Source organism: Charadrius vociferus, unplaced genomic scaffold, assembly GCF_000708025.1.
Source record: "Charadrius vociferus isolate BGI_N301 unplaced genomic scaffold, ASM70802v2 scaffold19, whole genome shotgun sequence".
NCBI lineage: Eukaryota > Metazoa > Chordata > Aves > Charadriiformes > Charadriidae > Charadrius > Charadrius vociferus.
The window spans coordinates 4,833,151-4,850,902 of NW_009650173.1; the positions used below are offsets into that span (position 1 = coordinate 4,833,151).

Genomic DNA, 17,752 nt, shown 5'->3' on the forward strand with positions numbered 1-17,752 from the left:
GAACATGATAGTCAATAGCTCTATTCAGTAGCCAACATTAATTCTCTACTCCTAATACAAACAATGAACTACTTCAAAGAAGAAATTATGGCAGAAGTGATTAGATCTGTATTTCCTTATCAAAGTTAAAAACAAAAAAAAAAAAGGAAAAAAAAAGCACTGTTTTCTTAGCAAGAAAACTTAGCAAGTCTTCAAGGCTCTACTTGACGAAAGGAATCAATTTGCTTTTCTCAGGAAAACTAAGTATTTTATAACATTTTTTTACAAAGGGCCTGCTCAAATGAAACAGAATCCTGAAAACTAAGCCACGACTTGGATAGGCTGAGTAAACTATTTGCCAACAGTAACTATGGAAGCGGCAAAACTGCAAAAGAGTATTTTCAATATGCAGCTGAATTACTGAACCATTGGGAAATGTGGTATTTATGGAGGACTGTGTTCCCATTGGGATATAATTGGATCTAGTGGTCACCGCAATTAAATTAATTCATTAATTATTTTTTGTCTCAAAGGAAAACGTTGACTACTGCTGGTTCCAGGAAAGTTGCACTTAATTTTAAAAGAACAACAGTTAGATTGCCCCGAGAAAAATAAAGTTATCAAATTCAAGCAGCAACCAGAAAATACCCCCTGCGCTCAGCTTGCAATACATTGTTGTCCAAATAAGGAGAGCTCTATTAATAAAGCATTAGCTAATGTGTCAGTGCTCTAAAAAGTAAGATATTGTAACATTTTCAGGGGAGGCGCAGATGTTAATCTAGGCGTCACTCATCGCACCATCAGCCACAGCAGTGCTCCTGCCCAGGTGCGCTGTGTTTACTTAAGGCATACACAAGAAGAACTGGCGGGGTCCTGGTGGGAAGGCTAGTGTGACACACCCCTAATTATCCCTTAATTACTTTAGGTTTAAAATACCACTAAGTGCAGTACAACTACACAGCAGGGTATTTGCCAAGCTCATTTAATTAATCAGCTGTTTGATAATTTCACATCACCTGATAGCTTTTTAATAGACCGATTAACAGTGATAACTACAGTATGTGTGCAGTTTGTCTTGTTCACATGTTTTTTAAACCAATGGAAGCTTTTTATTACCTTTAATAGGGGCAACAACAGGAGAGACTAAACACCCTTTACTCTCAAATAATTTTCCCATCACCCTTTTGCCCTCCCCAAAGAGACGCAGTAAAAAAATTATATACCAGTTCAATTCCAAGGACTTTTCTTTATTACTTTTTCCCTAACTTTAGTCTTCTGAAACCCACTGCCACCTTTATGAGGCCATTGTGAAATGCAGCGTAATATACACCAGCGGACCTGCCTCCACATCAAGAACTTTGCTAATTCAGCATTATGGCATGTTGTTAACTCTGGTGGGAGCCCGGGCACTCAGCCTTGCCTGCCCCGTACCCAGCGGACCCTGTTTTGCAGAGCGTCAACCGCTTTCTGCTTCCAGAGACACCCACCTACCAGCTTACGGGAGTTACCGCCGCTCTGTCAGCTTTCATTGCCCACCAAGATTTCAACTCCTGTTTCTATCCCAACTTTGAGAAACGGGACATTTTAGAAATCACGTGTGTGTAAAACAACGTTATACTCACAAGTAAAGGTTGCAGGATTAGGCTCTGCGATTGAGCAGGTATGAACAGGCATGCATGCGTCATTACTCTTGAGAATATAAGTTTTGCACCACATTACAAAACTGTTTTTATGGTATCTTCTTTTTCAGATGCTTATCAGCTGGGACTGTCAATATTTCTTATTTCAGTTCTTTGCAAAGTCTGTAAGAGATGTTCTTAAGCATGAAATTACCACTGATTAAAAAGAGAAAAATATACCATTAACAGGAAAGGTGTGTAGAAACGAGCTTAAAATACAGTTTGAAATAAAAAAGAAGCTTTTCTAGCCTGAGTTGTTGACGACTAAATTATTACTAAGCTTCCACACGTTTTAGTGTGTAAGTTATATCACGATGCTTCAAGATATTTTTTTGTAGTTACTATCTTGTGAAATACTCTTGGTAATGTTATGTTACTATGTTAATTTATTAGTATAAACACAGCTAATATATAACACTAACATCACAAGCTTAGCAGACACTTATTCTGAGCTCTAGTATACATTCAGTGCAAATATAAACCACAGACAACCTAAAACTGAAAAGCAGATTACATTTTCTATGTCAGAATCACATCCACAGACTCAAACTAATGTGGCATGTGAAAAAAAACAACATTGGAGTACAGTAAACCCTAAGTTTTTACTCAGGTATTCTCGCATGTATGAATTCTAAGATGTGATTTATGTAGCATCATTTATTTTCATTCCAGTATCTGTCGTATCCCCTAATGTTTTACTGTTTATGCAGATTTTTCCACCAGCGCAGAAAACGTATCTTAAATGAATGTCAACAAAAACACGCAGTACATTTGCCACCGATATGGCTGTAAAAATTGTATGGGCACTAACGAATAGCTAGAATTCTTATATGCATATATTTCATTCTAATAAGAAATTACATGTTTGAGATCTTTACTGTGCAAGTTTTGGGGGTTTTTTCTGTCTTTTGAATTAGGTATCTTGATTGAAGTATTTTCAGGTAAGAAAATGACTCATCTTTTGTTCTTTTAAAATTCCAGTTAGCATAATTTAAAGCAACTACTGACCTGTAAAAGGAGTTCTCCGCGTGTTTTTATCTTGTATCATCATGTCGACAATACAGATGCTGTTACTCTAATAATTTGCAGGTGCACTTCAAAAAGAACAAAGCACAGGTATTCCCAGGACAGACAGAGGGAGCTGCATCTCCAGTTTTACTCTTTAAAGAGACAGCTATAAACAAGGTGTCAAGTTTAAATTGGCAAACACAAAAAAAAATTAAAAAAAAAACAAACTCCATCTTGTTTTTAATTATTACAACCAACCAAATTAGGCTTTAAAAGCAATAGGAAAAATCTAATTTCCCTAAAGATCAAGGTACGCTGAAAAAGTTGTATTTTTTTATGAAAACAGCTATGTCAGTATGGTAAGACATTCAGGCAACCAATCACTCACTCTGTTTTTTTAGCTTAGATTTCCCATGAACAAATATTTGCCCCTTTTCCTGTCTTAGTGATGTAATGGCAATATTGAAAAACATGGCATGGCATCAGTAAAATATGTCAAAAAGAAAAGTATTAAATAGCATTAATTTTAATAAAGATGGACAGACAGGTATTACAGTTTTCGGAAAAAGAAAAGCCCTTCCCTCTCAGTCACCCTGCGATAAGCTTACAGAGGATTCAGAAAGGTAAACATAATTCTAACTGCAAAGGAGACAGAAGGAAAAACATACAGAGCCGGATTTAGAAGCATATATACCTTCCCACTATTACCTTTGATTATGCACGAGAAACCATGCTTTGCATCCAGGTACAGAGATTGAGCTCTCTCGCTGCTACTGCTTATCCCCAACCAGGTAAAATTAGGCAATGAATGGAAAAGTAACAGAATACTGCATATATATACATGAAATTTTGTTAAAATTGGATGTCAGCTTAACCTCGTCATAAATTGCATGTTTTTTCTAAGGTGCTCAACTTTCCTGCTTATTTCTTTTTAATTAAACATATTTTTCTCATCTCTTCCACAGGGGATGGGAGAAGGGGAAGGGAAGAAGTCGTTCTACATTAATTTAAATTATTTCCAAGAGTCACTGTAGCACTGCAGTCTTAATTAATCCACAAAATCCTGCTTTAATTCCAGTATACCTCAGGTGTAAAAAGGCCTCCACAGTTCATTATACTTTTGAAAGACTTATAATTGCATGTTACTCTAAGTTACAGAATAGTTTTAAGCAACTGCTATATGAAAAAATAAATGTATGGATATAAAGACCGGCTCCCATACTCCACTGAACAGTGTTTATAATCCTGGTGTAAACGGTCCTAATCCTACTCTCCTCCTGGAGAGGTTGTGGGGCACAAGAAAAGCAGGTCTGAATCCCTTCATTACTCTTGCTAGAGGTAAAGACGTTAAGTAAGACGGGCAGCAATAAATTGGCTTACGAGTTCATTACTTCTCTGTTTATTCAAATTCATCTCGTTTTTCAGCAGTACTTTTGTACAGTGATACTCCAAACAATGAGTCAAGACTGATATCTGAGTTATTTTAAAATTTAAATTAATCAAATAAAAATCACCAACAATCTGCGTCTAAGACTGCTCATTGCAGTCATCCCACCCCTGCACGTCACCTTTCCTCAGGGCACGGTTCCTCACGCTTCCTCCCTCCTTGTGCTGTTACACTGGTCAGGAGCATAAATACTCTCCAATTAATACCATGTCTTCTCCAATACAAAGAGTAATATTAGAGCAATTGTATGAATCATTAATAATCATGGAAATGCTACTCTAGAAAGCAGCATTTAAAACTCTGATACTTGTTACTAGAAGAGCCCCTCGCTAATAGTGTTTACCGAAATCAGTGTTTTCCCTGTCCGTACCACGTCTGGAATCCTTTCCTTCCAACTTCCACCTATCAAATACCTCAACGGATGTGTCCAAAAGCTGACGTTTCAGACTGACTGGGATTTTTCCAAGGCCAGTGGCAATCTCAGCAGATGGGACTATCAAAGACTACTGAGAAATTACTCAACTGTAACAGTTTTAAAAAAAAAACAAAAAACAACAAACTTGAAGAAAGATATATTAATTCCTTATATTACTTGAAAACAGTAGGCTTAAGCCTTTGCATTCTGAAACAATGAAAATGATTTTTTCTTTAAGAAGCAATAGGGCAGTACTAATTGTTGGTAGGTCCTCATGGGCTAGACAGGCAACTAATTGTGCTTGTACTTTAAAATGATATTTTTTTAAAGTGCTTTATTTTTATTATAAAAACCTTATTCACAGGTTAAGTGTCTAGTTTTCAAAAAATTATTCTATGCAAATCTCTTCAGCAGGTAGGTACTTTTGACAGCATATCAACTCTTTGCAGTCCCTTGGCTTAACTAATTAAATCACATTTTCGAATAGTTTCAATAGAAAGTATGCTTATAATGTGTATGAATAGTATCATTCCTGGTTTTTATACTTTTTAAAGTTTTTCCACACCCTTCTGAAGTACTAACACGAAAAGATATACACTTTAACAATATGCTCTGCACGCACACATTGTTTGGCAGCACCACCGTCTCTCCACAACTACCACTTGACATCCTCTACAAATATTCCACATATTGGATGTTTCTACTCTTCCCGTCATGCAAAGCACCATGGTATTGCCATATTCCTTGTAAACATGGTCTACAATCTTTTTTCTTTCTTTCTTTCTTTTCAGGTTAAACAGCAAGTTTTTATAAATGGTATACAATTTCTATTCTGACAGCATGACTTGGTTTTCAGCAAGACTAATTTTCCACCAGATACCGTCTCCTTCCTAAATACCATTTTTGATTATGGTAAAAATATGTTTAGTTTTACAAATATGTCACATATACCATGTTAGGAAAATATAAGACATGCTGTGCAGACACGTATCCTGGTAAGAACATAAAGACCTAATGCCCTTCACATAACTTTACCTACTAAATGAAAATGAAATGCTTAAAGACACAAGAATACTTTGACTAAATATAACCAGAGGTTTTTCTGGGAAAACCAGAAAAATCTTTTTGCAGGCAAGCAGAGGTTAAAATTCCAGGACTCTCCGTACCACAAGTTTAAAGCTGAAAGTGAGAAGACCCTGAGAGGAGAGAAACAGATCCTCTAAAGAGAAGAGCTCAATGACCGACGCACTGCCATGGCTCTGCAACTCCAACCTCAAGGTCAAGAAAAGTCTCTTACTTTCCCCAGCTGAGGGAGTGTATTTACAAAATCTGATACATGGTAGTTCAACTATCATAAGAAACTGTGCCTTTGCAATTACAGATGAGAAGTGTGGATTTTAACCATCATTTTAATCATAAGGAATTTTCACGCTTTCATATAATTTCTGGGATACTGATATTTAACTTCTGCTGTAACTGGATGATCTTTTCCTCAAGTGTGTTCCTGAACAACGCACAACATGGCACTACAACTCTTCTAAGCCCATGCTGGAGGCACAATCTTCCCCACCTACAACTGGAGTACATTTCAGTATGGAATCTTAGCTAAAAATAACATTAGCCATTTATATTTGATGTTTCGATGAAAAAATGTCTATTTAAGGTACAGTCTGTTGTCTCTAAGATGTCAACAGTAAGTAATATTATTTGAAGTGGAATGTTGTATTTAATATTTAATAGCATGTATAATGAAACTAGTGGAAAAATATTGAAATTGCAGAAAAGTATGACATGTCCACCATCATTCAACTGTTATTTCAGATTAGTGATGGATGTTATGTGCATACCTAAGAATACATTTCATGACTTACCTTTACCAAGAAATTATACAATATTCAGATATTTCAATAGACTGTATATTATAGAGAATGAACTTAAATTTCCACTTGTTTGTGTCAATATGACCCAAAAAACTCCCAGGAAGTAATCATTTACGTCAACATAAAGAGGATGCTTGATGAAAATCAAGTTTGGAATGATGCAGTCAGTTCTTTTTCAGAAGCTACTGTAGTAATGATTTAGCTTATAGCCAGAAATGGCATTTTTTATTCTACCAGCCAAGTTTCAGCTTCATCAAAAATGAAATCATGCTACCAATTTGATTATCCAAATAAGGACCTTTTTTCCCCAAAGAGATGAGTCAGAGGTCAAAAGAAGTTGAAAAACTTACATGACTTTCTGATCATTTTTAATATACAAAGACCACAAAACAATAGCCTTTTAAGATAAAATATAAACCCAAAGCTAAATCCAATTCATATTAACTCACTAAAAATTAAATTGTTACGTGTTTTAATACCTAGTATAGCACCCCAATGGGAAACTGGTGTTACAGTGGGCCTTTTATAAAAATAATTCAATACCTACCTAAGTAGCACCTGTAAATAATAATAAAGGAGAATATTTCGTAAGACCCACAATACCCCTTTTTTGATAAGTTAATTATAATTCTATCAACACATAAAATTTGTACTGGATCTATGCACAGACGTTAGGGCCACAAGAAGAAATCCAAATGATGAAGAAATCCAAATGATCAAGTAAAAATCTTCTGCCTGTTTGCTCGTAGTGTCCAAGTGCACACAGTGGGCTTTTAAGTATCTTTTTTTTTTTCCTATGATGCATTTATTATTTTGAATCCATAAACAGTAAATAACCAGGTGATCACTCAGATGTAAATATTTACTTATTTTTAAAAAAAGGTAAGAGCCCATTTACAAATTCCTGGATAGAACATTAGATACTGATATCAGTTTATTTAAGAACTAGCTCTTGTCCCACAGATATTCATGCAACAAATGAGATACAGAGACTTATATATCATGAATTCTTAGGTTAGTTTAAACTTACTCTAGACTAAACCAGCCACCTGACTCAGCTGTGTACAATCCAGCCCATAAAAATATGTCTGTCTCAGTCATCTACTGAATGGCAGTACTGTTAATGGCAGGGTTTTCAATTTTATCTAAAGGAAATACTGTAAATACATCACACCTGTAATTTTTATAAACTTTGGTTTTGGTGTTCTTTTAAAAAAAGATATCTTTTTTGTACAATTAGTGGCACCCACATATCTACATTTATTCTACCTTTTGATCTACGCTACATCCTAATTAAAAAGAAGCACAAGAGTAAGAAAAATATTTTCTAACAGCCTTCACTTTATTTTTTCAGTTTGATCCTATCTGTCCCATTAGCCTTCTGGAAAACAAAATTTAAGGAAATTACACAATTATATAATCATATGTTTTGTTTCAACGTTTAATTGCAGCTCTTAGCTTGGCCGACCTTCCTCTTGGGTTTGTTTGAATATCCTTGGCCTGGGGTGTGAGAACTTTTTTCTGTATAAAGATCCACTTTGAGTTGGATTTTCCATGGGGAGGTTCTCGTGTATCTTCCTCTTTGGAGCAATTTTTCCGAGCCTCTCTTATCTTCTGCCTTGAGCCAAGATTGTACTTCTCTGTCATGTCTATTCCATGAAGAAAACGTTTGATAATACGATCTTCTAGTGAATGAAAGGAGAGGGCTACAAGGTGACCCCCAGGTTTTAGAAACTTCTCGGCCGTCTTCAGCCCTATAAAGAGTTCATGGAGCTCGTCATTTACAAATATTCGCAGCCCTTGGAAAGTTTTGGTAGCGACATGCGTAGGTCTCTGAAGCAAGTCTCTTCGTGCATACAATGCTGATGCTGGAAAAGCACCTGTCAAATTTTAAAAGGTGTATGTTAATACCTTATTATTTCCTCATTGCTATCCTGACATTAATCCACTCACGCAGGGTGAGTTTACAGGAAAGCATACTTACAACTGAACCCTGAATGGTGAGCTTCTTTCTTTATAATATATCTCTATTTTCTGCTTTGAATTCACATTTCTGAAAGTAAACCCTATCAAACTGGTCTGGCTTGCAGTTGGGTGTTGGGTTTTTTCCTTAGTATCTTTCACAGAAATTCCTTCCTCAAATGCTTCACAAAATTAAAATGTAGAATGATGGCTAAATCCAAAATAAGGAAAAAATGAGGATGGGCGAGATAAGTCCTACACCTTACAGCTCAGTGTAGTCAGTGTCAGTTCAGTATTTGTGGTGACTTGCTTTTTGCTTTTAAGGAAAAAAAAAAAGTTAATATATGACGGACACACAATTTTAACTGTTTCTAGATAATTACGTATTTCTTCATAGCCATCATGAAGACAATGTCTACCTGGTGATAAGTATCTTTCAATGAATTACATAAAGCTTAAAAGAGGCATCCATGTTTGGGGATAAAAATTGTTTAATATGACACCTGTATTTCCTCAAATGTTCGCAAAAATACCTTGAGAAATCTAAACAATGCAGCCGACACTGTTGCTTTTTCACGTGCCTAAACAGTAGAACGTGTCAAGGTATGAGTTTGCTGCACGAAAAATCACCAGATTAAGTAATTTTTACTAGATGCACAAAACTCCCTCCTCTTTTCTCCAAAATTCTTATGAGTTACACAAGTCTCCGTACAGACTGAAATTTTAATAGAAACTTTAATATATCTTTATTTAATGTATTTTAGGCTTGAATCTTCATTATCTGAGTACAGAGCAAAAAGCCAGAGAAGCCAGATTTGATGGATCAAAGGGACTAAAGTGCAATAGTCTTACAAGTTCTGTGAAACCTGAGTAAACTTATGATCTATTATGTAAGTGAGCGCAGGAGTCTGGCGAAGATAAATGGAATGAATAATGCTAGCGCATAACTGGAAAGAATTATTTTTCCAAACAAGAGGGACCGTTAGAGATAAGGCAATACAGCTGGTATGTATGTATTGAAATGCCTTGATTCCATGCCACTGCTAAACTACAGCGTAATAAAGCAATGGGTTTGAAGTCAATGCAGCTCATAATCAAGTAATTGATATTCTACATAGTAGAGTAAAAGAAGGGAACATGGTACCTGTGAAACAACTTGTCTAAATTCACATTTACACAGATGATTAAAGAAAATTTAATGGAGATATCATAATCTAGTGTGTTGGCACAAAATAGTTTATTAGTGGAATTCTTAGGAGTCTTAAAGGTATGGTTTTATTTATGTCAGAAACTGTAAGTGTTCAGCATCACAAACAGACAAGTGATCATCAGTGTTCAGCAAAGGGAGAGGCCAATAATGGGATTTAAAAATTCAATCATTATTAACAAAGTTGTTATCATGTATGTGATGTGTCTAAGATGCGTTTCTGCATTCTGCATTTTCCCAACTACTTTCCCTGCCGCCTCCTCCGACTGTAACGCTAACAGTGCCTGCAACCGTGACAGGCTAACCGTGCCTGAATTACCTGAAGAAACCCACCGTAGCCATGGCTCTTTCCTGTCCCCACAGTCTGAATTCTTCAAGACAAAGTGGCAACAGGATCAACTTCTCCCAACACAAACTACTGCACAGGAATTTGTGGCTTTAAACTCTGTTTCACGAAACACAGTAAACAGATATAACCTGTGGGAACTAGGCTCCTCCATCACCTAAAAACTACAGAAAAAGTTACACTAGCTAGCTAATACGATTTCTGTCTTTGAGAGCACCATGGTCTATACTTTCTATAAATCATAAAAAAAATATATATATATACACACCCTCATTGTAGGAGTCACAAAGCGTGTTTTGATGAAAGAGCTGAACTAAAAGGAGAACTCAAAAGCTCAGAAGGTAAGATGTCCCGAGAAACCAACTGACACTGAGCTTGTACTACCTGGCACAGTATCCGGTTCCATATTTCTTTACCTACCTGAAAATAGAATCTTTGAAATGGAATCCTTAAAACAGCCACTGACTACCATTTGTGTGTCAACTAACAGCTACAAACACCAGTCGTATGCTCAGAACTCTTGCATAGTTATTAAATGAAACAGCAGGGTTTAAAATCAGCATGTAATGTATCCAAAAATATCACAGGGCATGCTCGTTCCCATAGCGTGCACTAAGTGACTAAATATACATCGCTTTGTATTCTCCACAAGACCTGTCTTAGGTTTCCGTCATAACAGAATTTTTATTCAATGGAACTTGAAGTTGACACATCAGATACCTGGGTATTTTTGAATTGAATTACAAAAACCACGGTCTCTTGAATAAGAACATACTTGTTTTGTAAAAGATTTCACACAACAAACCTATCTCTTTTTCTAAGTCTACATTTAAAATCATTGAAAATATACCTCACTCTTACCTTTCCCCTTCCAAACCCAAGCCCGCTGCTGCCACGTTCACTTTCCTGAAAACAGTTGTAACTGGAATGAAAAAACACTGTTCCCTTACAAAATATTAGCTACTAACAAGCTAGTGGGTTAGAAAACAGGGTGCATTTTTTCAATTCTACCTGTATTGTTCTATTACACACTTCCAGCAGTACCTCCTTTCTCCTGCCACTTGCTGAAAAATTTACAGCTCAGGCTTCAAGAGAACCAATTTTATACGTTCAGTTTTGGGCTGTTACCACCCAGAGTTGGTGTTCACCTCTCAAAGCAGATCCAGAATTTTTAACTATCATATTTTAGCAGCGTAAGTATTTTCTAAAAATACTGCTGGTTTTCTGGGGATGATCCATTTCTGATATTCAAAGAGTATTCCAGCTTCCAAAAGTATCACAGATAAAAATGAAGCCAACCCACAAGAGTACAGCATGTAATTTAGGTACAAAACTGAGCGTGCTTCTTGACTGGGACCTAACCATAAAAACAGAAGCCTAGAATGAGATCCTTTATTTAAATTTCCACAGTCAATCTCACTGGAATTTCAGTAAAATGCTGGAAGATTTATCTTATATGTCACCGAAACATCTTTTATGTTTCTGAACGAACAAGGATGATAAAAAGATCTACTTTAAAACTGGTTTTGCAAAAAATCTAAATACAATAGAAGAGTACAGTTTGGGTTGGAAGGGACCTTTAAAGGTCATCTAGTCCAACCCCCCTGCAATGAGCAGGGAGTTCTTCAACCAGATCAGGTTGCTCAGAGCCCCGTCCAACCTGACATTGAAAGTTTCCAGGGATGGGGCGACCGCCACCTCTCTGGGCAACCTGGACCAGTGCTTCACCACCCTCAGCATAAAAGAATTCTTCCTTATATCTAGTCTAGATCTATCCTCTTAGTTCAAAACCATTACCTCTTGTCCTACCACTCCAGGTCTTACTAAAAAGTCTGTCCCCATCTTCTCATAAGCCCCCTTTAAGTTCTGAAAGGCCACAATAAGGTCTCCCCAGAGCCTTCTCTTCTCCAGGCTGAAGAACCCCAACTCTCTTAGCTAGTCCTCATAGCAGAGGGGCTCCAGCCCTCGGATCATTTTTGTGGTCCTCCTCTGGATCCACGACCAGGACACTAACAGGTCTTTGGAAGGTTCTTCCATTTGTCCTGCCATAGTTGTTACCTGCAGTGTCTTCCTGCAATAACCTCCTATGACGATTAACTGTGTCATTAATTTTATTACTGTGAATTAATTTATCACACACTGAAGAAAAATAAATTAAAAACCAGATATATTCTGTAAGTATAACACAACCTTATTCTGTAAGCATAATACCACCTTACCTGCCTCAGTTGAACACAGGCAAACAGCACTGCAGGTCATATATAACCGTACAGAATACTAATATTCAGGAAACTGGTAAAGAAACACCATCGCTTTGCAGCTATATGCAACCAAACTCCTCCAAACCAAAACTGAAATCAAACCACTTCCAAGTTCAAGGATTTAACTGGTCTATCTTCAGAGACTGGGATTAACTAATGAATGTAATCTGTGGTAGTGACTTGTGTCACACTAGCCTTCATCTTTTTTAGTAAAGGCAGTAGATTTTGATCTATGTTCCAGGGGTGAAAAGGTTTCTTACCCAACCCTTAGTCCTCAGGTACAGTTAAATAAAAACCTACTTGAGCTATCTGCTAAGGCACAAAATCTCTCACCCAGCCCCCTCCAATTACCATGACACGAACAGAAAATCCTTCCCTGTACCAGGTGGCACAATGTACAAAAATATTAAAAAAATCTGTATGGGAAGCTTGTAAAATGAATTTCATTCATAAAAACACCACACTTCTGGCTAGATGACTGGTTTGAAATCCCAGTGAGAGAAATTACCATTTTTAGTTTTGGGATGCCCTGATGCTACTTAGACTTTAAAAAATCTAATAGATTCGCATACTGAAATGCATTGAAATTTTAAAGCTTGTGAATGGAATTAGCAACGTGTTGTGCCTGTCAATATGAACTATTAAAGTCCCCAGAGTGTATGAGAGTGGGAGAGTTTAAAAATTAATTCAGATAGTGCACCTGTTTGCAGGAATCCGTCTGTTGAATTAGCATTGCATTTAATAAGTTGCTGTGACGCAACTAATGTCCTTTTGTCTAGGCTCCCTCAGTACAGTTTTAATTCTCACCCATCTGAAATTCAGGCAATATTACAAATTCCAAACTGATAATTAAAGTCTATAAATGTGAACCAATCTGAATGAGACTGGCTTTACCCATTAAAGTTCTTTTTAAACTTCCAATTTCTGTAATACCTCATCATCAATTCCTTTCAAGTTAAATCTGAATGATTACATGATCTCAAAATGATCTGTTAATAGATTATGTATCTAAATAACACTGAGAAAAATGAAATTTTGAACAAAAACTAATAGGTAACAAGGTATGTTACCCACTGAAAAGAAAAAAATAGATCATCAGCTGTACAGAAAAAGCATATTAAAATTACATCCTAAAAATGTCACTATTTTTAACCAGTTTTCCTGCACATCGAATTAAACCTATTGTTTCTAAACAACTCAATGAAATTCAGCAAAAGCCATTAGGAAGTGCTTCTTAAGCGACTTCCACATATCTATTCACAGCCCTTCAGTTGAGAACTACTGATCTTTAGTATTTACAGAGCGTTCATCATTGCAGATAGCTGTGTGAAAATTATAAACAGTGAGTGGAGTTTGATTTTGCTGCACAAATAGATGATGTTCACATGACTGAATAGAAAACTCCTCCTTTTTCCCTATGCAAACTGCAGTCTCCACAGCTCTCAGAGATCTCCTTATTTAAATGGCTCAGAATCCTTTTAGACAACATTTAGAAAAACAAAACAAAAAAAGCCAAACTTTTTTTAGGTTTTTTTTGTACGAACTTATTCATTGGCACAGTATGTAGAGAGATAACTTTCAGGCTCTATGTTAAGAAATAGAATTATTTTCTTGAATTGGAACAAAGGCGAGCAAGAAATCACTTGGATACCTGAGTTAGTCCCAAGCTCTTGTGGGCAATCTTGACATACAAATCTATTTATATTTTTTTTTCCAGCTATACCTTAAAATTATAACTTTTGCTAATACGAATTTTAGAAATGTCTGATTGTTCTGTAACTATTGTGGAGCTGGGTGGGGGTTTTTGTTTGGTTGTTTTTTTTAATTACATCCTTCAGTCTTATGTCCCAACCAATTAGCAACAGCAACACATGCTCTAACCTTTTGGGGAGTGGTAGGAAAGACCAGAATTTTAGCATTCTATAAATTAAAATGAAATTTTCCAATTTCAGGCTAGTTCAAAACTCGATTCACTGGGATTCTGGTTATCAGCTGGACCTTAACGCAAAACTTTGGAGTTCTAGAAACTCTGAAGCCACAGTAATGTATAACGTGAAAGAAATACGGACTATATGTGAATTCTCAGACACCGACACCAGCAGAGAAAGAGACATAAATACCCAGCATCATTGCCTAGATTTTTTGCTTATTTTCTGGCTTCTATACTAGGCAAAAAAATTGATCCTGTTCTGGAGAAATAATCATGCTTGTATAGAGCCTGCAAAATCTAAAATGCAAGAGTTTATTATTCTAATTCATATTTATTTTTTAAAGGACCTGATATTTAACTAATAGGTCATAGATTTCACTCTGGTAAAGTCCTGAACTAGAGGTTTTTTTGCACTGTGCCACCAGAAGGATCCTGTAGCTGTGGTCTCTGGCACTTTAGCTCTGGCTTACCTCAATAACTTCATGGATATCATTTTGCATAAGTATATATATTGATGATAGGTGATAAATTAAACAAAACATATTATAGTTATTAATCATGCAGAAATTTTCTTAAGGTATAATCAGTTCAAAACGTAGTAGGATCCACCATTGTGCTTCTTTACCGAAGGAATCAAATTAAAATTGGAAGAAGTTCTGCCCAAACAGGGATAAGCGTAACTGTCCTAAAATTGTTTTAACTTCTTGCATAGTTAAAGAAAAAAACCCAATCCAACAAAAAAAGCACACAAAACATACATATTTACTGTCTTGGCAGATATGTGGAGGATTCATTGTCTTTGGCATGTATACTATCTGACACATACCTGATTCACGTATCAAGCTGCTCTTCAAATATAGCAAAGAGTTTAAAGTGAGAACAAAAAATCCTTCTCATTGTCACAGAAAGTGACCATTAAGTGATGACTCACATGCAACACGCTAAACATGAAGGGATCTTCCATCACTGTCATTTATGCACTAGTATTTTTATTTTCTTAGTTCAAGCTAGTGCACAAAATTAGTTCAGAAGCGAGTTGCTTGTTTACAGCCTGTAACAGATTACACCTTTAGCACAGCAATACAGTTGCTTCCATCTCAATAATGGTACACTGTTCTAATCAACAGTTTTTCAAAAAGCATGAGATACATGTGACAAAAAGTAAATTATTACTTCGTGATATTGATGACAATGACTATATTAAAAATGTAACTTCAAGTTTTGTAAAAGACTCGGTCTTTATTCCTCTTGGGTTTTTTAAGATTGCTTGCTCCTCACATTCACTGTATTTACAGCAGGAGCTTACAACAGCCGTGTCTTCAGGCCCTTTAATCATATCAGTTAAACCCACGGCCTCGGTTGACTGGATAGTTTGCTCCGGAATCCTGACTTAGACAAATCCAAACCATTTAATTTGTTTGTTGGCGATTAATAGTAAGGCACACAAATGTTTACGACTACACAATTTTTTAAAAAGTCTTCAGGATACAGATAAAACTTTTAACACGATTCTTTAGCAAATGTTAAATTTTGATAGTCATTTTAAAGATCTGTATTCAAAGGAGTCAGCAGTTTAGACTTATTTTGACAAGACCCAGTAATTTTCATTTCTTGGTTAAAAAAAATAAAAATATCCCAACATTACATGTTATAATGTTAATGAACAGGATTTGTGTTTTACATTTTTCCTTGAAAACTTTTACTTGAGAACACAAACATGAAGGTTCTCGATATGAGCACAGTTCCCACCTAACTGCATTTCGTTCAAGTTGTTTACAGTGAAGAGCAAGTAAGATGAAGCGTTTCAATAGTCGCTTCAGGCTGATCTAGTTGGCATTCACAAGGTGAAGCAAGCTACGTATTGCATTGTTTTTTGCTCCCTGGTTCTTTAAGCAGACAGAAACAACCTGATTTCATTCATAATTGGAAACTGCCATGGTACTTCCCCTCAAAATACTAAAATGTAGAAATTTAAAACTAAGAGAGGTATATGACGTATCTGATATTTGAAGGCTTATCAATAGCTGGGATAAAGAATTCCCTGGGCTGCTGTCATTCTGTGTTTCAACTTGGTTGGCAAAATGATAAATCACTTCATGTAAAATCTATTAAACTAATCGTCACACTACAATATAAAAAGCGGGAGCTTAAAAAAAAGAAAAAAAAAAAAAAAAAAAAAAAAAGAGCGAGCTGACATCAGAGCAGAATAGGCAGGATTAGATCCTGCATGATTTCAAGTACAAATAGATCCCTCTGGGACTTTGGGGATTAGTATTTTTTCTCCTCAGCCACTGTGAAGAATTAATGAGGGTACCTGCAACAATGCTTGCAAGCTGCTGAGTTCTGGTGATGGGGTATATGCTGCGTGCCTGAACGATGGCTGAAGCGATTTTCTTGGCGTGCCTCTCCTCCCCGTACGTTCTCAGGATGGACGCAAGCGCCTGTTGATCTAAAGCATTCACAACATCAGCAGCAGTGGGCATGTCAGGGTACCTACGCACAAGAAGAGCCAATTAGTTCACTGACGTCAGTTTTCATTGACAAGAGGTGAAGCTTCATAGCATTGAGACATAAAGTCAAACACACACACTGCATACAAGTGCCTTTGAGGTTTTCAAATAAGAGACAGCAACCCTATGAAAACAGATTGCACCTTTTAAATCCTTTGCCTTGCTACTTTAAATGGAGTCTGTTCCTTAACATCAATTAGAACAGCTAAAACTTCCAACTATTATCATAAGCTATGCTTAATGAGTTGACAAGAATAAATACATTTCGGTATCATGTTAAAGTGGAAATGCTGTGTGACTTTTTATTTAGACAGCTTTAGAATATAAACTTGCCCCTTACGGGTTCATTTTAGTCACCCTGCATTATACGTTGTTTTCTACTCAGAACTGATCTCAAGGATCTTTTCTTTCACATCTCCCGCTATGAAAACAATTGCTCATGAAAATAATTTGACTTTACTTTTCACTAAAAGGCATAAGAATTTATATCCAAGTACTGTTTTGAGAGAACAGAAATGACATAATATTGCAAATGGCAGGAATTAGAATATAAACACTATAAGCCAAACATTATTTTTTTTTAAAATCTCTGTCACTTCACTATTGAAATAGTTCAAGGTATTTTATGAACATCATACATGGGTTTAATATTCGGAGAAAACATACAACCTACTTAATAAATTCTCTTCTATAAATACATGAATGTGCAGAATATTTTTCAGGCATTTATTACTCTCCTGCAGTATCTTACAAAAGATAACAAAACTTAGAAATCAGAGGCAAGTAGTATCATAGCAACAACTGTAGCGTAAGGCTTCTGTTATGCCACAGGTATCCTTTGTTCTTGTGCTCCTGTTCCATGTATGTATTCTCATGATGCAAAAACAAGCCTGGAGTTCAGATTCTTGAAATCTGAGGGCTAAATCCCTGGAGGATCACGTGAGCTTTTTACACAAAACTGGAAAAAGCAATTATCATGATATTTCCCGTGTTAAGACTTAACATTAATGTGTTAAGATAATTCCCTAGAAACTGAGGCTTCCCATTGCCTCTGTGTGAGCAATGAAAGATCAAATGACATTTCTTAAGACTACAGGTTCATCAAAACACAAAGCAAAGATGTTCATT

At 36.2% G+C, this 17,752-nt stretch overlaps 1 protein-coding gene across 1 annotated transcript in view; it reads right to left on the reverse strand.

Moving 5' to 3' along the window:
• Positions 1–7,842: 7,842 nt before the first annotated feature.
• Positions 7,843–17,752, reverse strand: part of METTL15 (methyltransferase like 15) — a 98,045-nt gene continuing 88,135 nt past the window's right edge. Inside the window, 2 exon segments of the mRNA XM_009892707.1 lie at positions 7,843–8,288; positions 16,429–16,607. Of these exon segments, the coding sequence (XP_009891009.1) occupies positions 7,843–8,288; positions 16,429–16,607 (625 nt within the window).